This window comes from Aspergillus melleus (assembly GCF_016097325.1).
Source record: "Aspergillus melleus strain CBS 546.65 chromosome Unknown contig8, whole genome shotgun sequence".
Lineage (NCBI taxonomy): Eukaryota > Fungi > Ascomycota > Eurotiomycetes > Eurotiales > Aspergillaceae > Aspergillus > Aspergillus melleus.
The window spans coordinates 219,894-245,703 of NW_025763377.1; the positions used below are offsets into that span (position 1 = coordinate 219,894).

The 25,810-nt window shown below is 51.8% G+C and overlaps 11 protein-coding genes across 11 annotated transcripts; 5 read left to right on the plus strand and 6 right to left on the minus strand.

The window, feature by feature from the left end:
• Positions 1-263: 263 nt before the first annotated feature.
• Positions 264-1,251, plus strand: LDX57_012179 (SDR family NAD(P)-dependent oxidoreductase; the record flags this gene model as incomplete). Its single annotated transcript, XM_046093915.1, has 2 exons — positions 264-374; positions 499-1,251. The coding sequence occupies 2 exons, from the start codon at positions 264-266 to the stop codon at positions 1,249-1,251; spliced, it is 864 nt and encodes a 287-aa protein (XP_045949894.1).
• Positions 1,252-1,474: 223 nt separating this feature from the next.
• Positions 1,475-2,476, minus strand: LDX57_012180 (aldo/keto reductase family protein; the record flags this gene model as incomplete). The annotated part of the gene is made up of 1 exon (XM_046093916.1): positions 1,475-2,476. The coding sequence occupies one exon, from the start codon at positions 2,474-2,476 to the stop codon at positions 1,475-1,477; it is 1,002 nt and encodes a 333-aa protein (XP_045949895.1).
• Positions 2,477-2,974: 498 nt separating this feature from the next.
• On the plus strand, positions 2,975-3,929 carry LDX57_012181 (SDR family NAD(P)-dependent oxidoreductase; the record flags this gene model as incomplete). The annotated part of the gene is made up of 3 exons (XM_046093917.1): positions 2,975-3,587; positions 3,664-3,843; positions 3,898-3,929. The coding sequence occupies 3 exons, from the start codon at positions 2,975-2,977 to the stop codon at positions 3,927-3,929; spliced, it is 825 nt and encodes a 274-aa protein (XP_045949896.1).
• Positions 3,930-4,797: 868 nt separating this feature from the next.
• Positions 4,798-5,794, minus strand: LDX57_012182 (WD40 repeat domain-containing protein; the record flags this gene model as incomplete). Its single annotated transcript, XM_046093918.1, has 2 exons — positions 4,798-5,681; positions 5,737-5,794. 2 exons carry the CDS (start codon positions 5,792-5,794, stop codon positions 4,798-4,800), a joined length of 942 nt encoding a protein of 313 aa, XP_045949897.1.
• Positions 5,795-5,959: 165 nt separating this feature from the next.
• On the minus strand, positions 5,960-8,015 carry aspC (septin CDC12). The gene is made up of 4 exons (XM_046093919.1): positions 7,741-8,015; positions 6,958-7,673; positions 6,394-6,902; positions 5,960-6,337 (listed from the first exon to the last, which is right to left on the minus strand). Exons 2-4 carry the CDS (start codon positions 7,162-7,164, stop codon positions 6,268-6,270), a joined length of 786 nt encoding a protein of 261 aa, XP_045949898.1. The 5' UTR covers positions 7,165-7,673; positions 7,741-8,015; the 3' UTR covers positions 5,960-6,267.
• Positions 8,016-8,219: 204 nt separating this feature from the next.
• On the plus strand, positions 8,220-11,159 carry PWP2 (snoRNA-binding rRNA-processing protein PWP2; the record flags this gene model as incomplete). Its single annotated transcript, XM_046093920.1, has 5 exons — positions 8,220-8,237; positions 8,318-8,430; positions 8,489-8,984; positions 9,033-9,280; positions 9,335-11,159. The coding sequence occupies 5 exons, from the start codon at positions 8,220-8,222 to the stop codon at positions 11,157-11,159; spliced, it is 2,700 nt and encodes an 899-aa protein (XP_045949899.1).
• A 737-nt stretch (positions 11,160-11,896) lies between these two features.
• LDX57_012185 (cytochrome P450) lies at positions 11,897-13,724 on the plus strand (the record flags this gene model as incomplete). Its single annotated transcript, XM_046093921.1, has 6 exons — positions 11,897-12,106; positions 12,165-12,290; positions 12,355-12,439; positions 12,517-12,585; positions 12,638-13,255; positions 13,315-13,724. 6 exons carry the CDS (start codon positions 11,897-11,899, stop codon positions 13,722-13,724), a joined length of 1,518 nt encoding a protein of 505 aa, XP_045949900.1.
• Positions 13,725-14,059: 335 nt separating this feature from the next.
• On the minus strand, positions 14,060-15,553 carry LDX57_012186 (uncharacterized protein; the record flags this gene model as incomplete). Its single annotated transcript, XM_046093922.1, has 3 exons — positions 15,039-15,553; positions 14,238-14,752; positions 14,060-14,107 (listed from the first exon to the last, which is right to left on the minus strand). Exons 1-3 carry the CDS (start codon positions 15,361-15,363, stop codon positions 14,060-14,062), a joined length of 888 nt encoding a protein of 295 aa, XP_045949901.1. The 5' UTR covers positions 15,364-15,553.
• Positions 15,554-16,013: 460 nt separating this feature from the next.
• LDX57_012187 (intradiol ring-cleavage dioxygenase) lies at positions 16,014-17,401 on the minus strand (the record flags this gene model as incomplete). The annotated part of the gene is made up of 5 exons (XM_046093923.1): positions 16,014-16,456; positions 16,512-16,677; positions 16,740-16,882; positions 16,932-17,087; positions 17,152-17,401. The coding sequence occupies 5 exons, from the start codon at positions 17,399-17,401 to the stop codon at positions 16,014-16,016; spliced, it is 1,158 nt and encodes a 385-aa protein (XP_045949902.1).
• Positions 17,402-19,613: 2,212 nt separating this feature from the next.
• Positions 19,614-20,507, plus strand: LDX57_012188 (fungal specific transcription factor domain-containing protein; the record flags this gene model as incomplete). The annotated part of the gene is made up of 2 exons (XM_046093924.1): positions 19,614-20,167; positions 20,270-20,507. The coding sequence occupies 2 exons, from the start codon at positions 19,614-19,616 to the stop codon at positions 20,505-20,507; spliced, it is 792 nt and encodes a 263-aa protein (XP_045949903.1).
• Positions 20,508-20,824: 317 nt separating this feature from the next.
• exo2 (chromatin-binding exonuclease XRN1) lies at positions 20,825-25,717 on the minus strand. The gene is made up of 2 exons (XM_046093925.1): positions 23,715-25,717; positions 20,825-23,644 (listed from the first exon to the last, which is right to left on the minus strand). The coding sequence occupies exons 1-2, from the start codon at positions 25,408-25,410 to the stop codon at positions 21,111-21,113; spliced, it is 4,230 nt and encodes a 1,409-aa protein (XP_045949904.1). The 5' UTR covers positions 25,411-25,717; the 3' UTR covers positions 20,825-21,110.
• Between the last annotated feature and the right edge of the window lie 93 nt (positions 25,718-25,810).

The following is a 25,810-nucleotide window of genomic DNA, read 5'->3' on the forward strand; positions in this document are numbered from 1 at the left end:
ATTGGGTCCGCTGACGTCAATTACATGCACAGTACTCAGTAGATGGAGTCCATTTAATGTAGAATGTACGGTGTAAATGTTCGGGCTTAGGGTTTAAGAGTTTATCTCCATTCATTTTTTTTCTCCTTAAGTACTAGTAGTATATGATGACCTGAACATATATAGGTAAGATGTTTGGCTCTGCATACTACATGCTACATTCAACATTCATTCAGTCAAAATTGGCAATTTAATAGACGCAGACCAGCCACTCAGAAATCGATATGGACACTCCTAAACCGCAAACCCTGGCGGGCAAAATCGCCATCGTCACCGGCGCTTCAAGAGGTATTGGTGCTGGCATTGCTTTGGATTTGGCGGAACGGGGCGCGAGGGTATGTTTTTATCACCTTGTTTATACATTTTGCCTATATGCTACATGCACTCCTTCTACATACTCCTTCTACATACACCACTACTTCATTCAACTATTCCACACAAATCAACTAACAAATCAAGGTCGCAATCACATACACCTCCAACAGCAGCACGCCCCTCGCAACGACCCTCGTCAACCAAATCAATTCCCTCCCAAACCACACCACCTCCAACTTCCAACCCAGCGCCATCGCCATCCAAGCCGACCTCACCATCCCCACCTCCGCCTCGCACATCATCACAACCACCCTCTCTGCATTTCGTACATCCACCATCGACATCCTGATCAACAACGCCGCCGTATCCACCCCCTCCCCCTTACCCAGCATAACCCCGACTACATACAGCGAGACCTTCAACCTGAACGTCCTCGCCCCGATTCTCCTCACGCAAGCTATCCTACCCTATCTCCCGTCGCAACCCAAAGATAAAACAGCCAACCCCGAAGCCAGTGCCCCCGCACCCCCCAGAAAGAAAGGCGGCGGCCGAATCATCAACATCAGCTCCGTCGCCTCCCGCAGCGGCTTCCCCAACCTCTCTCTCTACAGCGCCTCGAAATCCGCCCTCGAGGGCCTAACGCGCTGCTGGGCCACCGAGCTCGGCGTGGCCGGACACACCGTTAACGCGGTGAACCTGGGCCCCGTGCAGACGAGCATGTTGGATGGGATTGATCGGGGGCTGGTGAGTCGGCAGATTGAGGATACGCCGGTGGATGGGGGACGGATTGGGGAGGTGGGCGATGTGACGCCGGTTGTGGGGTGGCTTTGTGCGGAGGAGAGTCGGTGGGTTACGGGGCAGGTTGTTTCGGTGTCGGGGGGGTGGAGAATGTATTAATCTTCTTTTTCTTTTTGGGGATGGGAAGATGTGGAGTTGATGGAGTCCCTACATGTATGTACCTACAAGTATACTTACCTACGAGGGTTCGGGATTCACTGTCTGATAGATCAATTCATATATACTGATAGGGAGCTGAAGTGCTTTTGCTAACTGGAACTAGTCACAAAGTATACCTCGCTTTCGACTGAATCTGCAAGAACATTCCGAGCTCTCCAGATGGTCACCTCCAGTATAAAGAGCACGATGGTTTGGTGATTGTCCACGCCAGATCCAAAGCATCCAGCACCTCCTCTGGCAACGGCCCCTTTTCCAGGTCATCCAAGTTACTCTTCAACTGAGCCAACGAGCTGATTCCAATCACGATGCCATCCTGTCCATCCCGAACCCGCAGCTGACTATGGTGAACGAGCCACCGAAACGCAATCTCCAACAGCGTCAACCCCAGCCGATCGGCAACCGGCTTGACGACCTTCAACGCCTCGAAGTTGACATCTTTGAAATACCGCTCCCGGTACATGGCCCCGACCACCGGATCGACCGTCGAATACCGCCCGCCATCATCGGGGATCTCCTTGCTCTGGTACCGTCCACTCAACACCCCTCCAGCCAGCGGGTTGTACACGAGAACCTCCAGCCCGTATTTCCGACAACACGGCACCAACTCCTCCTCCATCGCCCGCGTCAAGCAGTTATACATAGCCTGGTACACCGTGGGTTTCACCCAGCCGCGCTGGTCCGCGATGGTCCAGAGCTCCGCGACCTCCCAAGCCGCGTAGTTGCTGAGACCGAGTTGTCGGAATTTACCTTCTGCGTAGAGCTCGTTGCACGCCTCCAGCGTCTCCTGGAACGGGGTGGCCCGGTCGGGCGCGTGCAGGTAGAAGATGTCGACGCTGTCCGTGCCGAGCTCGTGCAGGCTCTTGGTGAGATTGGACTTGACGATCGCTTTGGCGTGGTCTCCTGCCTGGTAGGGATACCATTTCGTGGCTAGTTTCAGGCCGCGATCATGCCACCCCGTCCGTCGGGTCCAGCCTTCTTGGTGGCCGTCGACGTAGGTCCGCGCGGTGTCGACTTCGTGGTACCCTCGAGACTGGAGATAGTCGAGGCATTCGTTGAACTCGTCGAGAGATGTGATTCGGGTGCCGTAGGGTTCGGTTCCGGGAGGGCCGAATGTGAGAAGGCCGAGGCTGACCCGGGGTTTTTTCTGAGGTTCTTCGATGGTCATTGTTGCGTTGGCTGTTCAATAGGGTAGAGTCTGTATCAGGGAGTTGAATTGAAAGTGGCAAGCGTTGGTTGACAACACTTCGCGTTTCGTCTGGCAATGACAGGCTTATATCATTGCAGGGAACATGCGAGACACATCACACGACAGTCCCATCCGAGACCTGGACAGCACCCAAATGGTAAGAATATCCGGTTCTGGTCGTCATTCGTAGGGTTCACCCCGGAGATGGCTGACTTCCGCGTTTGAAGCAACGCGGAGCTGGCGATCCTCGTCCCTCTCCGTCGCGTCCCCGCAGCTGGAATCGTATGTACATGCCATTTCAGGCAATGAAAGTGAGAACCGTCCAGCCTGTCAAATACGAATCCGTGCCGTATACCGCCATATTTATACTTGTCGCCAGATCATGTTCATGTGCACATGTAATATGGTCTTCTGTCTTCTGCGACTCCACTAAACCATCTACACTCTGACTGGCATCGCATCGCACTTCTCTGCATCATGACTTCCGAACCCAACACCCTCAGCGAGATCAAAGTAACCGACCGGTTCGATCTCAGCAACAAGAACTTCCTCATCACCGGCGGTGGCCGCGGGATCGGATTCGCCTGCGCAAAAGCCATCGCCCAACTCGGCGGAGGCGTCGCGGTGATCGATACCGCGACCCAACCAGTCGAAGAGTTCCACAGTCTCCAAACCCGCTATAACGTCAAGACATTCTACACGCAAGGCGACGTGACGGACCGGACGTCTCTCGAGAGCGCGTTCGCCCGCTCCGTGCAGGCCATGGGCCAGCTGCACGGCGGGTTGACCGCGGCCGGCATCGTCGGGGACACGCCATTGCTGGAGGCCGACTGGGACGTCACGCAGCGGACGCTGAACGTGAACGTCCTGGGAACGTATTGGACGGTGAAGCTCCTTGCCGAACATCTGATCGGGGCTGAGACCCCCGGCAGCATCGTTGCCATCTCCAGCATGAACGGGCAGGGACTTTACGTCCCCGTGCAGCCCCAGTCAGCATATAATGCGAGCAAAGCTGCGATCAAGGGCTTGATGGGTCCTCTGGCTGGAGAGCTCGGCCAGTACGGGATTCGTGTCAACTGCATCTCACCTGGTAGGTAGACTGGACCGGACCGGACCCTCGTTGTTAAGTTCTAGTAGATGTCGTTAACAGGTCGGGACTTGAATAGGCGCAATCCAAACCCCCCTTCTAGCACGGTTGGAAGGAGAAAAGCGAGCGACGTTGGACTGGTACAAGGAGGGCGCACCGCTGCAACGACTCGGTATCCCAGAAGACTTGACACCGATGGTGTGCTACCTGCTTAGCGACGCCGCTTCTTTCACAACGGGTGCAGATATGCTGGTTACAGGTCGGTTTCCTCGATAGATATCTCGTGGAGATGAGAACGCTAACTCCTTGATAGGTGGTCTGCATGCCGGCCCGGTTCGGAAATAAGCAGAAATATTGCGAATGTTTTGCAGTGAGCTCTGGGAATGGAGCTTTGTCGGCGCTGAAACATGCAAGTACTCTGCCGATCGTTCTGTCGTTGCATAGCGAGCTCTGTCGGTGGCTTCAGAGGGCCTGAATGGCGTGATAACTCGTCAATATAGTGATGTCAAGTAGGGCTCGAATACCAGAAAGTGTTCCTGAACCGTACTTCCATTAGTAGTAGCACAGTTGGTTCACATTATAACAGATTTAAGAATGTGTAATAAGAGATAGATAATCGGTGCACCAAATCTAGCCATTGACTCTGAAACTAGAAGCAGCGATGTCAATATCTGAAGAAGACCTATTTTTACGCTTTATCAAGCAGGGCAAAGGGCTTTCCGGTACTTGCCTGAGACTATAATTGAGTGAAATGATGGATAGGCCTGACATGTATATAAAAAATGAATTGGGTATCATAGCTAAAGACGATAAATGGACTGGCAGTCCAGTGTAGGTGGTAGTAAGTTCAGCATGAACATCGGTGTAGAGGTCTCACGTAGATATCAGTGTACATCCTCACTGATATACCTTGACGGATCCTGTTCAACCATTAGCAACTCTCCCATAGCACATGCGACCTCCCCTAGGCATCAATATCAAGGGAGACTCACCATCCGAACATCCTCCCGCCCAACATCCCCCCTTCTCATTCCACGCCACGCAGCTCACCACCCTCACTCCCCTCCCAGCCGAAACCTTCGCAACGACCTCTCCACTCAACACATCCCACGCAAACACAGCCGCCTCGGCCCCCTTATCCGCCGGATCAGCCTCACTCCCACTCAACACGACGGCATCCCCCCTCGCAAACACCGACCGAATCCTCAGCTCGCTATTCCGATACCCCTGCCCCTCCTGACCAAACGCCTTCAACAACTTCCCATCCGTCCGATCCAGCATCCGCACGCGACCATCCAGCGTCGACGCCAACAGCGCATTCCCGTCCGCCGAGCACCGCACGCTCGTCACCGGGTGCGCGAACACGTCCTCCGACGTCCGTCCCATTCGGATATCGTAGATGCGCGCCCGTCCGTCGTAACTCCCGCTGGCAATCGAATACGTCGGCATGTGTACGTGCAGCGACGATACGGTGTCTCCTGCTTCTGGGAGGGTTTGGATCGGTTTGTAGTTGTTGGAGCGCGCGTCCCAGAGGTTTATGGTTGTGTCGGCGCTTCCTGTTATACCACGAACATGGGTAGAAAACGTTAGCAACTGACCCAGTCCAGTGTCCAGTGTTTAAGCAATCAGAACAGATGTAGACACCACAGTCCAACCCGAGCCATCCGGAACATAAATAGATGAAACATATACACCCAGGTAAATGATACTCCAATGCATCTACCAGATAGGCGATGAAAAGAAAAGTAAACTCACCAGAAACAACCACGGAATCCCCCTCCCCCGCAAACTGCACCGCCTCGACTCTCGCCCCATGCCCACTCCACCGTCTCGTGGTGCCTCCTTGTTCAACATCCCACAGAAAGACCTGCCGATCGCCGCCGACGCTCGCGAACCGCGCGTTATCCGATGCTACCGCGACGTCGAGAACGGAGTAGCCGTGCGCTTCGTATTTCTGGATCGGGGATGTGGTTTCGACGGGACCGGGTTTGCTATTGCTGCTGGGAAGCGCCCGGGTGAGGTGAATTGCGCGGTCGGAGGAGCCGGTGAGGATGTAGGTTCCAGGGTAGCTGGAGAAGGTGAGGGCGTTTACAGGACCTGAGGGGATAAGAGTTATTAATGCCGGGTACTTATTTCGAATGGGCAGTCTTACCATTATGTGTTTTGAGAGTGTGAGCTAACTCTGTGGGGAAGGTTTTGTTTGCGGTCATTGACTTCGGTTCTGCGATCAATTCGAATTTCTATAATTGCAATGGGATATAAAGAAAGATAAGGAAGATAATGCAAGTAAGATTGAGGCCGAGCCCGAGTGGAGCTCCGCTCACCGCCGACATATTGACGCCCCTCACCGCCAAAGCTTATTCAAGTTAAGATGTAGAAGACAATTATTAAATCTGTATTGACATGCTACGGAGTACAAATGGGTTATTATCAAGATGTAGACAGACCATCGCTAGCTTCCAGCAAGCAAAGAGAAAGAACAGGGAAAGCCAGAAGAATACGAGGCAGGACAGTTGCCCATCGATGGTTTCCCTGAATACAAAATCCGAAAAAAGAAAAAAAGAAATAAGGAAAGGTGAAGGGGTAGTCAAAGTTAACAATATTAATCCAGGCAAATGCGCATTGCTCCTGCTTTTCCCACTGTCCGAGAAAGCCATTCCCCATGATCCAAAAGATATACCTTTTAACGACGTCCATGGCTCCGGGTCGAGGAGCCTTGCAAACCATCGATCTCTTGCTCCAGCGATTTGATCCTATAATCCTGTCAGTAAGTCGATACAAGTAGAAATGGAATGAGGTTCCAACATACGCAGCGTGAGTGGCTTCCAGATCCTTGTTGAGTCTGTCTCTCTCGGAGATGAGCTTCTGCTCCCACTGTCTGAACCGCTGCTCCTCGACCTTGACCTGCTCGGTGAATCGCTTCCGCAGAGATTCCTCTTCCTCCTTGAACTTGGGGTTGTCCAGCTTCCGAGGACGAGCCTCGCCGAATTTCCGGGTCTCCATTTGCTGCGCACGGTAGGCCTCGTAGTGCTGTTCTTCGGTGGTGTGGATGAGATCCAGCATGTGGGTACGGATCAGGATCGAACGCAGCTTCTTGAAGTCGCAGTGATCCTCGTTCTCAACTTCGGCAACACCCCAGGCATATTGACGACCCTTGACAACCCGGTTGTCGCTGGTCTTAACGTCCTTCTCGGATCCAATCACGGCGAACGGCATGGCGGCCATCAGGCTGCGGGCATGGGTGGCGGCGTGCTCGTCATCCTCTTCGATAGGAGGGGTGTAGATCTTGATACCCTGGGCTTCGATCACGGCTTGCACCTACACCGGAATGGATTAGCTTCATCATACGATGCTAGACGTGCTGGCATCTTACTCTCTGCTTGTAACGAGCCAAGTCGGCAGGGCTGAGAGTGTCGGCCTTGGCAATGACGGGGATCAGGTTGACACGCGAGCTCAGGCGCTTCATGACTTCAATATCGAGCGGCTTCAGGGTGTGTCCGGTAGGTCTGATAAAGTACAAGCAAGCGTGCACACGCATATCAATCTTCTCCGTGCGGCGGGGCTGCTGCTCCTGCAACATGTACGACTCATGCTGATCGTCGAGGAACTCAATGATGGGTTGCCAGGAGTCACGGTTGTTGACGTAGTCACCGAATCCGGGGGTATCGATCACGGTCAGGCGGACTAAATCGCAATCCAGCGTTAGCGGGTCACTCGGAGGGGAATGACTAGACTCGAATTCTATCCACCTTTGAAGAATTTCTCCTCCAGCTCGGCCTTGGTGATCTCAATCTCGACGGTACGGTCAACCTGCTTCTGGTGGCGGCGCTTGTGGTCGGCGTAGTTCTTGATGGTGGTGGAGAACAAGGTGTTGATAAACGTGGTCTTTCCCAATCCCGACTCTCCAGCAACCTAACCTCGTTAATTAGTATTCCGGTCGTGCCAGCACGATATGATTCGATTCTACCCACCATGATAGTGAAAGCCGCACCCCGTTTAGCGACGATCTTGTGCCTGCCGGATAGCTGTGGTTAGGATCCGCCGCTCCGCTAGATAGGAGCCTATCAGAACATACCGCTGGTTGGGGAGCTGTTATGGATGCAATTAGTACTGTGCTCATTGATCCAGCTCACCCCAGTTCAATGGCATCACTTACATTGGCAATCCCGATGGGGGATGCGGAAGCCGTTTCTGCGGTGGAGGCCATGATAGTCAAGGAGGGTTGATGGGGGGGAGGATGATAACAGATCAATGAACAAGACCAAGCAACAAGTTCAATGGAGAGAATCGGCAAAAGGCAAAGCGAGCGAAAGGGAGAAACGAAGCAAACAACCAAGGCAGGCCGAGGAGTAAATTAAACGGGCCAACAGGGAGCGAAGAAAGGGAGACGATTCAAGAAGATCGAAAACCGTTCGAGTTGGCAGTCGCTGCCCCTGAATTGCTGGAGAAAGCAAACAGAAGCAAACAAGCGAGCGTGACTGCTCCGGGGTCGCCCTAGTCCTGATGCGGTTAGTCGGTCTCGGCGTCGGATTAACCGCCGGAGCTGTTCGCTTTGGGAAGTTCCCGTCGGGAATCTTTTGATTCGATTTTATTTTTTGAGATCCGACGGACCAGAACATTGAGCAGTCGGCGACCATGAAGACCAATTTCAAGGTGAGTGACAGTCTGCCGCCTCGGATGGCGTATCCCATTTTTTCTTCTATGTATCGGACCCTCCCCTAACGCCGTTCTAGTTCTCCAACCTTCTGGGGACGGTCTATCGCAAAGGAAATCTTCTCTTCACCCCCGATGGCACTACTCTGCTGTCGCCAGTCGGCAATCAGGTCTCGGTCTTTGACCTGGTCCAGTATGTATTCTCTCTATGCTCTGCTCTGCACGACATGTACTAAACATCCTGCGCGCAGCAATACATCCTACACCCTCCCGTTCGCGCATCGCACCAATATCGACCGTCTAGATCTTACTCCGCAAGGCAGCCTTCTGCTCACCATTGACGAAAATGGCCGCGCCATCTTGACCAACTTCCGTCGCCGAATTGTCATCCATCATTTCTCCTTCAAAGGCCGTGTCTCCGCCCTCAAGTTCTCACCCTCCGGCCGACACTTCGCCGTAGCAATCGGGCGACGATTGCAAATCTGGCATACTCCGTCGTCGCCCGGTGCCGACAACAATGGCGAGATTGAGTTCGCGCCGTTCATCTTGCACCGTGAACTTACCAGCCATTTTGACGACATCCAAAACATCGAGTGGTCTAGCGACTCGCGCTTCTTGTTGACGGCCTCCCGGGATTTGACGGCGCGAGTATGGAGTATGGATCCGGAGGAGGGGTTCGAGCCCACTACGCTATCGGGCCACCGTCAGGGTGTTAAGGCGGCATACTTCTCGGCGGACCAAGAAGCGGTAGGTTTTGTGTATACCCGTCCCGCAGTTCGCAGCTGACGTTATCAGATCTACACGGTCAGTCAAGACGGTGCGCTCTTCAGATGGGAGTACGTTACGAAAAAAGACCCGGACACGATGGAGGATATTGCCGAAGCCCGCTGGAGGATTGTCAGGAAAGACTTCTTCAACCAGAACGACGCCAAGGTCAACTGCTCTGCCTTCCATGCGCCCACGAATCTTCTGATCGTCGGTTTCTCCAACGGATTGTTCGGACTCTACGATTTGCCGGAATTCAACATGATCCATCAACTCAGGTAACATCTATTATCTATCGGCATGAAACCAAGCAAATGACTGACGAGATATAGTGTATCTCAAAGCAACATCGATTACGTGACGGTCAACAAATCGGGCGAATGGCTTGCATTCGGCTCCTCCAAGCACGGCCAATTGCTCGTGTGGGAGTGGCAATCGGAATCGTACATTTTGAAGCAGCAGGGTCATCTGGATTCCATGAACGCACTTGTCTATTCTCCCGATGGTCAGAAGGTCGTGACCTCCAGCGATGATGGCAAGGTCAAAGTTTGGGACGTCAAATCCGGGTTCTGCATCGTGACGTTTACCGAGCACTCCAGCGCCGTGAGTGCCTGCCAATTTGCCAAGAAGGGAAGTGTCCTCTTCACTGCATCGCTGGACGGCTCCGTGAGGGCATGGGATCTCATCCGGTACCGCAATTTCCGAACCTTTACAGCGCCATCTCGGCTGTCCTTTTCCTCGCTGGCCGTCGACCCCAGCGGCGAGGTGATCTGCGCAGGCTCTCCCGACTCATTCGATATCCATGTGTGGTCTGTGCAGACAGGACAGTTGCTCGACCAGCTGTCCGGCCACGAAGGGCCCGTGTCCGCTCTGGCATTCGCCTCCGACGGCAACCATCTGGTTAGCGGTAGCTGGGACCATACCGTTCGTCTTTGGAGTATCTTCGGTAGATCCCAGACTAGCGAGCCCTTGCAGCTCATGTCGGACGTCCTGAGTGTGGCCTTCCGACCCGATGGAAAGCAGGTTGCCGCCTCGACCCTCGATGGCCAGCTGACCTTCTGGTCGGTTGCTGATGCCGTGCAAGAAGGAAATGTCGATGGACGCCGAGACATCTCCGGAGGGCGCAAGATGAAGGACCGCCAGACGGCCGCAAACTCTGCCGGAAACAAGTCTTTCAACTGCATCACCTACAGTGCGGATGGCAGCTGCATCTTGGCCGCCGGCAATAGCAAGTATATCTGTCTGTATGACGTGACGACAGGGTCCATGGTGAAGAAATATACCGTCTCCTCCAACACCTCGCTTGACGGCACCCAGGAGATCCTCAACAGCCGCGACATGACCGAAGCAGGCGCGCGAGGTCTCCTCGACGAGACCGGCGAAGCATCCGACCACGAGACTCGCGTTGACCGCAGCCTGCCCGGCGCCAAACGTGGCGATGCCGGCGCTCGAACTACACGGCCTGAAGTGCGTGTCACGTCGGTCGACTTCTCTCCTGCCGGACGCGCATTCTGTGCGGCTTCCACCGAGGGACTGCTCATCTATAGCCTGGACACGGATTTTGTCTTCGATCCCTTCGACCTCGACATCGACATCACCCCGGCCAACATCCTGGCCACGCTGGAGGGCGCCAAGCAGGCGCGCGCGACGAATACGGTGGACGACGACAATACTTTCTTGAAGGCATTGATCATGGCCTTCCGGCTGAACGAGGCCAAGCTTATCCGCGTGGTCCACGAAGGGATTCCTCCCGCCGACGTTGCCCTTGTCGTCCGCGCCGTGCCCACGGTCTATCTCCCGCGTCTCCTTCGGTATGTAGCCCACGCTGCCGAAGAAACTCCGCACCTGGAATTCAATCTGGTATGGATTGAATCTCTCCTGAGCAGCCATGGACGCTACTTCAAAGACAACTCGGGCACCTTCGCGTCGGAACTCCGTGCGGTGCAGCGGGCCCTAGATGATATCCGGGAGAACCTAAAGCGGCTGGCGGAGAAAAACGTTTACGATCTCAACTATCTCCTGTCGACGCCGGTGGTCGCCAACAAGAAGCAAAAGACGGCGGCAGACATGATGGCCCTCGAGAATGACGAGGTCGTCACTGCTGCCGAGGACACGACGGCAGAAGACGGGGAAGCCGATTGGATTGGGCTGGAATGATTGACTTGACTAACTGTCTTGCTTGTATTTATATCCCTTGCGTTCTACTTCCCAGTCATTGGCACCGTTGCATTTGCGTTTGGCGTTTATTTGTGGGATGATATACCTGGAAAGATAAAAGGAGGCAGCTCAAAAGTCTGTTTGATTTATGATAGAGAAGTACATAACGCACAACATTTTCTGTATCCCTGCTGATGCTCCCGTTTCTTTCTTCTTTTCCACTTTACAGTTCTTTTCTTTGTTTGATCCATTGCGTAATGCCTGTCACGGTTGCACACAATAAGCCGCCTGTCTCCATCCGGCCCATCTGGCCTTCAGTTCTCATATTCACTGCTATCGCCAACGTCAACCCTGGTCACGGTTCCAAACTTTTCCCTCCACGAGCCGTGAAGACCAGTCTGGCCTCGGCACATTCCGCTTGCTTCCACCAAAGGAGAGTGCAGCAGTCGCCTAGTGCATATGGTGAGGAGCCCGTGCCCTACATCCGTGCAAAAGAGAGGCTGATGATGTCTGTTGATGCCGGCAATCTCCTCTTGCTGGCTCCGATTCGGCTTCCAATTCCTGTATCGGAGCGTCTCCCTGCTGTCTGCATAAAAGCGCTCTCTTTCTCCCCTCTTCGACTTCTACCTCTTTCTCTCTCTTTCCTCACCATCTTCCTTCCTCCCCTCCCACTCATCTCCTTCCCACCTAAACTTGCTTCATTCTCTCCAGCCTTTCTCATTCTGAAAACCTTCACAATGCTCGCTGCTATGGACTGGGCCTTTGATAGGTCTTTGTGGCCGGCGTACTTCGTCGCCTGCTTCGTTTTCTATCTCACCGTGCGTCCTTACAGCAAGTCGTACCTCGATGTGCCCACTGTCAAGTTCAACAAGTTTCTCCCCAACTTCTTTAACCGTCTCCTGTTCTTCATCGATGCTCCTGCTATGGTCCAGTATGGCTACACTCACGTGAGTATCCTGTCTTTGCAGAATCAGTGGATCTCGCCTGTACTGACAATATCTGTAGTTCGCGGGCAAGCCGTTCCAGATTTTGAAGCCTGATGGAGACTTGATCATTCTTCCTGACAAGTACATGGACGAGATCAAGGTTCTGCCTCCTAACAAGATCAGTTTGCTTCATGCTCAGCATCGGGTTCGTGGATAAATCTTCCTATCGTTCTCATCGCCCTTTTACTGATGCTTGCTTTGCGCTATAGAACGTTCTTGGCGAATATATCAATATTCTCCTCGACAGCCAGCTGCCTGCCTTCACGGTCGCTAAGAAGCTGACTCCTGCTCTGAGTAAGTTTGTTCTTTGGACATTCCCTCTGCCTGACTACTTGGGTCAACCTAAAAAATTCATACTGACTTCTTCTCAGACCGCATTGTCCCTCGCACCATCGATGAACTGACGAACGCATTCCCCACGGTGATTCCTGAATGTAAAGGTATGAGCTAATCAATACCTAAAAATATCCACTTCCCAGCTAACAAATCCAGATCGCTGGGTTCCGATTGGTCTCTATGACACGATCCTGTCTCTCATGAGCCGCACCACTTCCCGCATCATCGTTGGCGATGACTTGTGCCGTGACGAGAACTGGCTGAACCTGCTCATTCGCTACACGAACAACGTTGGCATCACCATCTTCTTGCTTCGTCCCTTCCCTAAGGTCGCGCGTCCCCTGATTGCCCGGTGGCTGCCCAGCGTTCGCAAGCTAGCCGAGCAGTTAGCCTACGCCACGGACAAGCTCTTTGTGCCCATGATCAAGGAGCGTCGTATCAAGGAAGAGACCGACCCTAACTACCAGAAGCCTGACGACTTCGTCCAGTGGATGATGGACGCTGCTGACAATGAGTATGACAAGCGCCCCGAGGTTCTTTCCCAGGGTATCATGACCATCGTCGCGTTGGCAGTTGTGCACACCAGCACCATGCTTACCACTCACGCCATCTATGATTTGATCCTCATGCCTGATGTTCTCGAGACTTTGCGTCAAGAGATCCCCGAGACTCTCAAGGACGGCTGGAAAGGGACTACTCAGGCTCAGTTGCTTTCGCAGCGTCGTATGGATAGCTTCTTGCGCGAGTCTCACCGTTTCAACCCTACCTCTGAAGGTATACCTTTACTCCTCACCTCATCCATTCGATCAACCCTGCTAACTCATCGCGCTTAGTGACCGCTCAACGTATCTGCCTCGAAGAATTGGTTCTCTCTGATGGCTTCGTCCTCCCCAAGGGCTCTCACATCTGCTTCCCCTCCGGTCCTATGTCGCGCGACTCCGAGATCATCGAAGACGCCGATACTTTTGATCCCTGGCGGTGGTGCAAAGACGTCGAGGCCCCCAACTACCTGGTCACTATTGGCCGCACCAACATGCACTTCGGCTATGGGCGTCAGGCATGTCCTGGCCGCTTCTACGCCACCAATACCATCAAGGCTATCCTCAGTCGCTTTCTCATGGAATACGACTTCAAGTTCGAGCGTGATATGAAGCGTCGTCCTTACAATGTGACTAACGGTGATCACATCATGCCGAACATGAAGACTCGTGTTTTGATCAAGGAGCGTGGCGTGAAGATCTGATTGTAGTTGCGATTGCTCCTTGAGTACTCGTTCGTTCCCCTGGTCTTCTTTTTTACCTGTACCTGTTGACCGACCTTGACCTGTATTGTTTGGACGTGCAGAGTCTACATGTTTTGTTTTTGCCCCGACTGTCCTGTCCTGACTACTTAGGTAGATAAAGTGACTAGAATGACATCTTTTTGAATTGATCTATTCGATTGGTAGACACGTAAATGCTCCTTGGTCCTCTTCTCTTCTCTTCTCTTCTCTTCTCTTCTCTTCTCTTCTCTTTCCTTTCCTTTCCTTTCCCTTCTTCCCCGTATATACAACCAAATCTCGGTGTACTAGATGATACATCATAGAATAGCCACTGCATTCGGCGGACTCGCGACTCCCCCAGGTACCTATCCATCGTCAAGAACAAATCATCAGCAAACCATATCACAACCCGAGTCCAACCCCTCATCCCCGGAAAAAAATCCAACAAAAGGTCCAAAGACAAAGTGCAAAAGAAGAGGGCGGAGGAAAACTCACATTCAACGGCACACTCGACAAGAAAAACGACCACCTCCCCTTCTCCCTACAATACGTCGCCAAATCCTCTAAATCAAAATACTCCCCAATCGGCATACCCCAACCCGCCAAACACCACTGATGCAGGGTATGATCTAGCGGGGCATTCTTATGCAAGATAGGCGACGGCTCAAAACTCGGCGAATCGCTCGCAATCGCAGCGAACTGGTTCTCCCAGAGCCAGCGCAGGGTTTGTTCGCCGTTCTCGACGCCGCAGAAGTCTGCTGTTGGGCGCTGTGCAAGGGCGGTTTCCTCGCTAGCGGAAAGGGCGTCGTATGCGGCTGTGAAACCGGTGCGGATGAAGAGGATGTCGCCGGGTCGGGGATGCAGGTTTGTTTCTTGGATGATTTGTTGTAGGGACGAGAGTGGGATCGTGCTGGTCGTGAAGGGCGTGAGGGGGATGGAGTGCTTAGTTGCCCAGGTGGCGTAGTCGATGAGGATGCCGCGGCCGACGATGCCGCCTTTTTTAACCCATGCTGGTTGTTTCCTGAGGTTAGCTGTTTTGTTGGTGGAGTTGGTGTGTCGGCGTGGATGGGCTTGGGATAACTCAAATGTTGGATGATCCAGAGACTGAAATGGTGGAAAGGGAGGGAAAGCGTACAGTCAATTCCAATGACGTGCTTAGTTTGCAAATCCTCTAATTTGTTGCCATTGAAATAACACCGATGTTTTTGATTCCCTGCAGACAGTCAATCAACTACTTAGCAATTCATCTCTCTCCCTCAAAAGCCGAAACTCAAGAAAACCGCCTGTGTATCTCACCATAATGTCGAAACCCATCCCACTGACTACTCGTCTGCGTATTAAACACCAAAACATCATCATTGACGCTCCTTGGGGCCCGGTTCACAAATTCCCTCGAAAACGGCTTGCGCCCGAAACTCGGGCTCTTGATGCGATCTAATGGCAGGTCCAACGAGAAGCGCACCCCGTCGCGGATCTCCTCCGCAGCAGCGCGTCGTACAGTCTCTGGTGTGAGCAGGTTGAGCATGCCGAGGTCGTTGTCGCGGCCGAAGAGGCCCCATGCGTTTCCCGGGGGCCCGGCGGGGTCAAGGGTGAGATTATCGAAGGTGGGGATTTCGGGCATTGCCGGTGTTGGGATGGAGGTTTGTCGTAGAACTGTATAGACAGAAAGATTGCGGGGAGAAGAGGAAGTACCTCGAATGAGCCGACGGTTAAGTCGTTATATACTCCGGGAAAGCTCAAGAGCGGATAAATATCCGACTCCGCATTGCTTATCTGAATTTGCGGGGAAGGAAAGGAAAAGGTGTCGGGTCAATTGTGGCCGAACTATCTTATATACGACCCGACATGTGCCTATTTTCTACAACAGCGCAAATCTCATTATTCAAGGCCCTGCCGCTTTAATATTCCTATGGGAAACTTGCTATGTGTGTATTCTACATTACAGATAATCAGTGGCCAGTGGCCAATACGCAAGGACGATTCCTTGTCTACAAGCATCTAGATTTGGAACGGTAAAAGAAAAAGACAAAGAAAAAAGAGCAGAAAAACGGCCATTTCGATCAAGCATACCAGAGAATATATAGAAAATTCAGTCTTTTAGACAGGCACAGCTTAGCTGTCACCGAGAATATCTATGCGCTAGGGCAGAAAGTTAAATCAGGTTCATACAAGGGTTCCCTTGTCCTTCTAACATAGGGACCTCTATGACCTGGGGCTGAATGCAAACCAATCAGGTGCAAGGGCTCCTCCTTCTAATAGAGATGCCTCGCTCTAAGCAGACGTACTAGCCGAGGCCACAGCACTAGAAGTAGGCATCATATCGCCAATATCACCCATTCCAGCCATGTTCATTTCGAAGTCATCGTTAACTTCACCACCATTCTCAGTCCAGTAACCCTCAGGAGAAAGGCTATCGTCGCGCTTGGCGTTGACACCGATCGAAATCCAAGCAAAGATTCCATCCGAGGCATTGTCACCCAGGTACACATACTCCATAAAAGGGTCCGTGTCATCGGCCTCGGTCTCCAAGATACTATCCTCCGAGTTTGTGGTCAGGTCCTGGGTGTTGGAAGAGTATGGCGAGTATTCTTCGACGGCGCTGATCAAATCCTGATCGAAGAAGATTTGGCCCACGTGAGACGAGTGTCCGTCGTAGATACCGGCAATGGTTCCGTTGGGAAGAATCTTGGTTTCGTTCGCCGGGTGGGTGACCACTGATAGATTGTTAGTATGTTATTGATTATGGAAAGAGATAGTGGTTTCTCTTACCGTGAATGTGCGTAGCACGGCCGGTATAGTGACCAGGGAAGATTGATTCGAATCGGACAACACCATCACTGCCGCTCTTCTGGACACCGCGAAGGAAAGTGGTGTTCACGTTGGTGGTATCATATTTGTTACCGTTTCCACTAGCGACAACGCCAGAGTAAACGCCCTATAAGAGGAATAGGTAAATATCCACCAGGAATGATGACGCAGCCGTTAATCCGGACTTACGGTGGCGTTACAGTGCCAGATATCAGTATAGATATGAGGCAGAGGCTGACAGGTATTGGTGTCAATCAGCTGAATATCCATGAAAAGCGGAATACCAGCCTGGTCTTCCACGACATTATCACGGATGAGCTCGCCAGCGATGTCTAGAAAGTGTCAGAATGGGATATCTAAGATGTATCTTGGGAGGCTCACAGTATGGTCCTTGAGTGACCTCGGGCTGAACAATGCAGGTTCCCTCAGAGCCGAACAAAACCCGCGGATCAGTGGAAGGGTCAACATGAGTCAAGTTAGAATGGTGGTTAGTCGCCAAGGTAGAGTCCAAATCGCGAGCCTTCAGGTATCCCGAACCTAGAAGCTGAGTTAGATTACTTCCTTTTCCATTGATGGTGGATGACACGGGGTTCACAATCACCGGTAGCAAGACCGCGCTTGCGTCGCAGCTCTTCCACAGCGGCTTGGCGACGTGCAACGTTTGGATTCTCGACACCACGCTTTTCGAAGCTGGAAGCACAGTGGGAGAGATCACGGGCCTGGACAGGAACACTCTTCAAATAGGCAGCGCGCTCGGCAGCTTCAGCCTTGACATCGTGTCCGGGATGAGCGAGTCCGAAGCCGGCGATACCAGCAAGGGCAAGTGTGAAAGCGGAAGCCAAGTGAACCATTTTGCGGGAATGGTGACCAAAGTCTGGGAAGTCTGAGAGAATTGAATAAGGATTGCTCTTGATAGACTTGCAGGTGGACATCAAGCTGGCATTTATACCATGCCTTCACATATTCATCGCTTGACAAGCCATGCAATCAGAGTCAGGGGCAATTGCCTGGAGAAACAAGGTGACGAATTGGGCATTTCCAATTCGTGAAGACGTTTCATCACCCCTGGTGTGGAGGACATCAACCGCTTCAAGGCCTTTTCTGGATGCGATATTCGTAATCTTGCAGCATTAGCAGGAAATGCGGGCGTAGGTACCCGCCGCAACTAGACGAAGGTTCCGTTAATCAACTTGAAATAGCGGCGACATTGCGCGTATATACTATGCGAAATAGGCTGTGTGCCAATAGGCTGTTGCCTTTTGCTAAACGTATGGAGAAAGGATCTACGGGATGAAAATAGGACTTCCGCGCCTCTTTGCAACCCGTTTAGTAACTCCTACTAGACCATATTAGTATTACGATTATGATGTCCGTGAGCCCGTGTTTTCAACGAGCAGGCTCTCTGCAAACCTCTTTTGCTGTTTAGAGCACATGCCTTCTATATGGTTAATGGCATTGGAGAGCCTTATCCGCTTTCAATGCCAATTTCTTCATTTACAGGTCTGTTTGTGATATCCTTTCAATACGGGTTTTAGAAGGACTCGTATACGTATAATAGAGCCTCTCTCTCCACCTTCCAACCCTTGGCACGGCAAGATAGATATCATGTATTCATACACCGTAATCTTCAGAAAATTGGCGCTCGCGAGAGCCCCATATACATAAGCGGAACCTACATTTACCTTAAAGCCGGGGTAGGGTGGGTCCCGCTAGTAGATCATCTCCCGTATCCAGTTTAGCTTCGGGCAGTTTTCAACCGATTACCTCATCATCTAGTTGCAAGTCATCAGCACGAGACTGGCAGCGCCCACTATTTGCCCACCTCTCAAGGCCGAATCGCTTTTCTGGCTTAGAAACACATCATTCGTCCAGTACAGTCTATTCAGGGTATACCAGTGGGGTATCCACACAGAAACGGCCGTGGGACCCTGGCCAACCACAGGACAATGAGCGACATCGCCAAAACGCGAATTGCCTGCAATCTCTGCCGCCGTCAGAAGGTAGGCAGTGTTCATAGCTTAATATCACTGCAATAAAAAAGCTACTAACTAAATCCTCTCAGATCCGCTGTGATAAGGCTAAGCCTGCTTGTGAAAACTGCCGTGACGCTGGCGTAGACTGCGTTTTCACGCCAATTCCACGTCGGAAAAAGCCCCGCGAGTAAGATGAACGTCCTATTCTATCATAATAATCGCTGTCGTTAACAATCATAGGCAACTTGAAGAGAATCTAGCTTATACAAGACAACTAGAGGAATCATTACGATCATTACACCGGAGAGAAATTCATGCTTTTCCCTCTCCGATACCTGGTCTATTCGATCCATCGGGATTTGAAACCTCTTTAACAGCATTTCTATGGCATCTTCAATATTGTACCCCCGGGGTAGCTCTGAATGCTCAACTGGCTTCCATTTTTGATTTCAATGACTTTGCCCGCCAGATCACATCAACTAGGCCACCAGGGGAAGAAGCACAAAGTACCAATCTTGCTTTACCACAGTGGCCAACTCGCTACGTAGTCGAGCAAGTAATTGGTCACTTCGCCAGAAGTCGATTGTACACCATATTCCCTATAGTCGAAATTGAGAGTTTGCCTTCCCTTCCCAACGCCATTTCTCTGGACCCTGACGCGGGAATCATGAACGCAGCGGATAGGGCATGTCTAGTAGCTTTCACGGCATTCATCACTCGAATTGAGCACCACGAACTTGCTTTCTTACACCCCGCTCCCGATTCCTATCTGCAAGCCGCACTTTCGTTGGTTCCACAACTGATCATGGATCACACCAATATTCGTGCCCTAGAGGCTCTTTCCATTATGGTTGGTCTACTAATGGTTTAGGACTTATCTGCCGTGCACTGACGTATGTAGGCACTCTATATTGCTCCTCTTGGCCAGCCACAGACCGCTCAGCTTCTTCTCTCTATGGCGATACGGATTCTCTACAATCTAGGAGGCCATACCATTCACAGCTCGCTCGACTCCTTATCACCTGATGCCAGGCGTCACCGTGAGCATTTAAGATCCTTATTCTGGCTCTGTTATTCGATAGATAAGGAAATGTCTCTTCGCAAATGTCAAGCCCCTCTCATCCACGACGCTGACTGCAACCTCGAACTCCCTGCATCATACACATCTGCGCCATCCCTGAAACCATTCTTCACAGATCAGCAGCAAAATCACCCTCAAGTTCTCTTCCCTTCAGACCTCCGGTTATCTTTGTTCAAATCCAAGGTCTACCAACTCCTCTACTCCCGGCCCAGTTTGCAAGCCTCTGTGGCCACAAGACTCCGCGTTATCCGAGAACTAGACCACGAGCTCCATGAACTCAAGGCGCAGTTTCCTGCTAGTTACCAACCGGAAACCGTTTTCGAGACAGGCACGAGCCTCGGCCTCTCTGATGCTTCTGCTCGCGGTCTCAATATCCGGGCGGTCACCGTTCACTTGGAATATTATCATTGCCTGACGAAGATTCATGGAGCTAGTCTTGTCGGTCACGATGTGACTGAGGAATCATCCGCTCCTTCGAGTCTGGAGTTATGTTATCAGGCTGCGCGGTCGACTCTTTTGTATCTGTGTCGAATGCCATTCCTTATCAATGAAGAAACTTTCTGGTTCGTCTATGCTACTTTTCTTTTCTCACACTTTCTTTAGTTATCTCCTGTGAACTGGTACTAGAAATTTGTACCCTATAACCTAACATGTTATTTGAATAGGATATACGCACAATTCCTCCTAACCGCCGTACTCGCTCTGCACTACCGCCTTATCACACGCCACCGTGACACCTCATATCCACATGAAGATCTATCCATTTTGAAAAGCACCCTCGATATCTTTGTCCAGATGAAGAACAAGAACGCAGAATCCTCGTCACGTCCCTTTGCGCCATTCATGATCACCGAGGCTTTTATTCGCTATTTGATCAACCTTTCGTGTTCGGTTGATGCCTGAGGGAGATGCATGGATATGTATACGGCTCTTCGCATGGTGCATGAGACACTACTTATCCCGAAAAGCTCTGCCAACCCCACGTGCATGTGAGTTGAAATTATCAACATGGATTCCCGCGGAGATTATACCCCGGGACTCGTCAAATAGTGCCATAAGCTCAGGGAGCGCTCGCCCGTCAGCGATCCTTAGTCCTTAAAGGCATTCGCTGTACTCTACCTTGGATACTTGAATCTGAGTATGTAGAGGGTAGAGTATCAAGTTAGAGATATAATTATATCACTGAGTATTCAAATACCTTTTCCAAGGTTAATTAGATTGTTGGTTTAGCACCAGGAAGGAGACGAAATATTGATATAGCTTCAATGTACTATATTTATTCGATTATTTAATTTAACTTTCTTTGTTTAGCCTCGATTTAGTGACCTGTCCCAGGCGCTTAGGGCATGCTCAGGTCTACTGAGAGCGAGAAACGGCGAGGGGTGAGCACTAAAACAGAAAGAGGAAGTGAGGTAGCTGAGCTGGGTAGAGAAACAGGTACTCGTCACATCCGCTACAATATCATTCCGCGGTTCATGTACACTTGTAAGTTGGCGTGCTCTTTCTTCACGAGTCTTGTCCGGCGACAGCTGCGGCAGCACCCCTTCCGCGCCCTCGGTTTCCAGCTCCTCGCTCCGATCCTCCTCTTCCACGTCCACGTCCACCACGACCACCTCTCGGCGGTGGCACCTGCGAATAGTTCTGAGGCCGGAAGTTCGGGTTGTTTTTCACGACGCCAGCCTCCGGATCAGCATCCACCTGGTTGTATCCTCCCCGTCCTCGATTCGCTCCTCCACGGCTGCCGCGGCCGCCGTTGGGTCCGCCGCGACCTCGGCCTGCGCGGTTCGAGCCATTCTCCACTTCGACGACATGAGGCCGGAAAGGCAGGCTAGTCTGCGCGCCTACTCCGTTGGAGGCGCCACGTCCGCCGCGTCCGCGACCGTTGACGCGACCATTACCCAGTCCCGAAACAGCACCGCGGTAAGAGTGGCTCAATGGCGCAGGCGCCGGTGCCTCTTTCAACGGTCCTCCAAATCTAGAAGTACCGCCAATCGTCAAAGGCGTCGGTTGGGTTTGCTGCTGCTGATTGGAAGCCGCACGAGTGTTCGCAAGCAGTTGCCGGTACGAGATGTTCAAGACCGAAGAGGCCAGCACGGTTTGACCGCGGAAAGGAGAGCAGCGATCACCCAGTGTTGTGCCACTCATGAAAGACACATCGAAGACAACGTCGAGGAGAACGGCCCGCGACGTCCGTGTGAGTCCAACAACCGTGCCTCGCGTAGCGATAGGCACCTTGCCGGAATCTTGAGCGTAAACTACCCGGTCACCTAGCTTAAACGTCTGGTTACCCAAGCGTTGCTCGACGTCGGAAGGCCGAAGGAGAGCACTCCGGGGAACGCCCTTGAGCTTCTTGACCGTCATCTGAGCTTGGTTGACGCTGATCTGGTCCGCATCTTGTTCAATCAGCTTCACGATATCCGAATCAAGCTGTTCGGCTTCCAAAGGCACTCTCTCGAAGTTCTTGGCTTCCATGGATTTGAGCCAGTCGCGGATCTCCTTCATTTTCAGAAGGGCAATATCTTCGGGATAGAAATCCGTAGGCTTGTACCGGTCGTTTTGCGGGTTGCGTTGAATCCCCGCGATAAACTCGGGGAAGTTGATCATGTACTGCTGGAGCAATTCGACCGCCTTGGGGCTGAATTCCCAGCCAGACTCACCTCGCCGTGAGTATCCAAGGACCTTTTGCTTGCGCGCTTCGAACTTAAGGTTGAGACCGAGGTTCACCCGCTGCCCTTCAATATCTACCGAGAAAGAAGACGTGATCTTGGCCAACACCAAGGGGTTCAAACGAAGGTTGCGGGCAATGGCGTACGACGGCATGTAAGGGCAGAGCCTCTCGGCGTCCCTAGCGCGCTCCCGTCCAAATTCCGGATCCCGACCCTTGACGGATGCAAGCAATCCATTCACCTTCCCTTGCTCGTGTCCGGTCACATGGACTGGCCGTCCGTAATTGAAGTCTCCTAGGAAGAATGCTCGAGATCCTTCGGGGAATTCTTGCTCAATAGGGAGGGCCTCCCGTTCGATAAAGCGTTCATCGGGGTTAATGACATCGTCGACGATCATCTGGAGCGCATAGTCCGTCTCCTGGCCAGGAATGTCCGCAAACTCCTTGATAGTGGACCCTTCGTCGGTCTTGATCAGACCCTTGAGCGGCTGCACATGCACCATGGCTTCAACGGGGCCGATGATGGTGCCAAGCCCCCGGCTGTAGGTCCCTTCGATCTTTTCTGCCTTTTTCTTCCACTGGTTGATCTGTACATCGGTATGAGGAATAGAAACAACGTGCTGCTCACCCTCGGGTAAGATGTAATCAAACAGCTCGTCCGAAACGCGAACAACATATGCTTCCTGCAAGAAAGGATAGTTGACGTAGACTCGCTTTCCTAGCTTGGCCTTTGCAAGCTCGGTATTCGAGCGGCTTCCGGGGTCGAGGATCGTGATGACCATGCTTTCGTTGCGGCTCTCCTGCTGGAAAACGCACACTCCGTGGAAGCCTAACTGGCCAACATGGGGCAAGTACTTCAAGCTCGGGAAGCCTGCCAATGCCGCGGATCCAAGCTGTACACCATCGACCAATCCAATGTACGGCTCCAGGCCGTCCATGGTAGGCAGATCGAAAATGTTCTCGATACAATGGCAGCTAGGAATATCCGGGAAAATGCCCGGAAGCGACGAGGGATAAACGTACTGCACATCTGGCGAGTAAGTGAACTTCAGACTGGCCCCGAATCCATTGCGCGCTTTTTCTTCCGGGGTTAATAGATGTTCCTTCGTTTTCAGCGCGTCCAATAGGCGGTCTTGATCAATAAATGGAATCTTGACCACGGCTTCCCACTCCATCTTTTTACCGTTCATATCCAGCTCAAAGTCGCGCGGATAGAAATCAATGATTGGTGACTCCTCCGACGTCATCAATTCCCAGTACGCCTTCGGCACGGTCTTCTTACTCCGATCAGGCAAAACCCCCATAAGCTGCTCGTAAGGCTTGAAGGGTCGGCCAAGCTTGAAGTTCGTGTCTGCCTTCAGTCCATTTTTCACGTCTGAAACAGGTCAGCAATTGCATCTTGGGGGGAAACTTCGGTTGAAAAAAGAAAGAGTATGAAAACACACCGGAAATCATTGGGGCATAGTGAAACCCGAAGAACCACGGCCAAGACGCAATCCCCCTGTAGTAATAGTATAGAACCCATTGCAAACCTTGCACATAGTTCTCCGTGAGCTTTCGCATTTCTTCGTGATTCTCCAGACCCCACCCAAACTTCGTCACGTAGTATTTGTCTTTCCACTCCCGGAACTTCTCTTCGTATTTCTTTTCGGCTGCTTGCTGAGCTTCCTCGGGAGATAGCTCCTGCACCTTGGCGTTATCATACTTGCGAATGATACGCTGAACGGCCATCGAGGCCTCCTCATCTTCATCTTCACTGTCATCATCATCTTTGGCGGGTAGCTGCACCCTAATGAACCGTTCTCCATGGTCGTCGGAGACAGTGGTCCACGGGAGCCGCAGGTCATCTGCAAGCTGCTCAATAAACTTGCGGTCACGGGCCGGGAGAGTAGAAGGGAAGTCAAGAGGTTTGGTATCTGCTGCCTTTTCAGGTCGGTTCAGAACATACTTCTTGACATCCTTGAATAGATTCTTCTGGGCGGGTGTGATGGCGAGACCCTTGGGTTTCGCCTGAGACTCGGCATTTTCTTCAGCGCCATTCTTCTTGGCCCGGATCCATTGTGAATCCGAGTATTCGGCCTCGAAAAAGCGGAATTCCACATCGCTCAAGCCATCTAGAAGCACCCCAAGTCGTTCCATGTTAATCACACCTCCTTCGTTGATGTAGCCACCCATTTTGGGCAAAATCTCTTTGTAAATCTTGAACATCAATGCCAACGCGCCCTCATTAATATGCAAATTAGGCAGGTTGGGAAGGAAATCATTTCCCACAAAGAAAGCCATCAGGATGAAATCGTCGATAACCCGTTCCATGTCAAATGGGAAAGCCAAAGCGCCCTCTTTCTCCAGCTCTTGAAATTCTAGCTCCAAATATTCTCGGACCAGAGATAAATGTAACAAAAAGAAATTTTGATGTTCCAACTCCTTGGGCTTTTTCTGGACCTGACGTCCAAAAGTGACCTCCTCACGGAGCAGGGAAAAATGGGGGTCGTGACTCAAGAGACCCAACATGATGAGGTCCGCATCGAGGCCGTAAAGACAGTGACGAATGTTGGGATCATAACCAGGCTGTGCTTTCGCATGCCGGATGTATTCCATGATCTTGTGTTCTCCTTCTCCTGGCGTTTCGTGGCCCGAAAGCACAATCTCAACACCTTGCCAATCCTTGTCCTCCGAGATCTTCTTATTGATGAAATACTTCAATTGTTCGGTCAATTTCGCCATGAACTCCGTTCCTGGTGTAATACAATTACTATCAAACGGATCCTCCTTGGGCATCTCAATGCCCTGACTGATGGCCTTATCCTTCGCTACCTCGGCGTCCAACGCAGTTCGGAATCGTCTTGCGCGTTGTTGGTTCATTTTGGCGCGAGGAGCGACACCGTCCACCGCCATGAAAAAGAGCTTTTTCGGCTTGATCTTTCCGTACAGATGCTCGATGTAATTGAAAATCGCTATGAACATTTTATCTTCCGTCATGCGGAAAGTCGGAGAATCGCTGTCTTTGTGTGTACAGTTGTGAATAATACCGTTCATGTCAAGGTACAAATTGTCGAATTCGGGTATCCGGTTCTCTGCGATCAGGGTCGAGATGGACGGATACCGCTCGCTCAGCCATCGGAAGAATTTAGGAACACCCATGGTGACTCGAGAGCAGGAAAAGTAAGAAAAACTGTCGAATACCGCACTAGGTAAAACAAATTATTCAAGCAGCGGATGCGTCGTTCGTCGTTGCGATGGTCGTCGAAGTCGTCAGAATCCTAACAATGAAGAACCCAAGCTCCGAAGGCAAGAGAGTAATGCGGACGTGGGCTGAAGGGAATGACTGCAAAATGCTCAAAGTACAGTCCCAAGCGGAACGTAAAAGGAAAGGAAACAATCCAATTAAGAATAGAAAAGCCTGAACAGGAGGCGACGAGGCCTAGTAATTCGTGAGGGAACAGTGACTGATTTCAAGAGGAAAGAGAAAGAAAGAGGGTCAAGTGAGGTCAGCGGAGTGACTCGAGGTCTTCCCGGTTCTGACTAAGTCCAATTAGCTTTG

Bases quoted from the DNA above. Each gene is read 5' to 3' on its own strand.
- aspC (XM_046093919.1), bottom strand. From the start codon at position 7,164: ATGTTGCAGGAGCAGCAGCCCCGCCGCACGGAGAAGATTGATATGCGT. The intron at 6,903-6,957 runs GTAAGATGCCAG...ATTCCGGTGTAG, and splicing joins TGGCTCGTTACAAGCAGAGA to GTGCAAGCCGTGATCGAAGC. The intron at 6,338-6,393 runs GTATGTTGGAAC...ACAGGATTATAG, and splicing joins CTGGAAGCCACTCACGCTGC to GATCAAATCGCTGGAGCAAG.
- exo2 (XM_046093925.1), bottom strand. From the start codon at position 25,410: ATGGGTGTTCCTAAATTCTTCCGATGGCTGAGCGAGCGGTATCCGTCC. The intron at 23,645-23,714 runs GTGTGTTTTCAT...GACCTGTTTCAG, and splicing joins CTATGCCCCAATGATTTCCG to ACGTGAAAAATGGACTGAAG.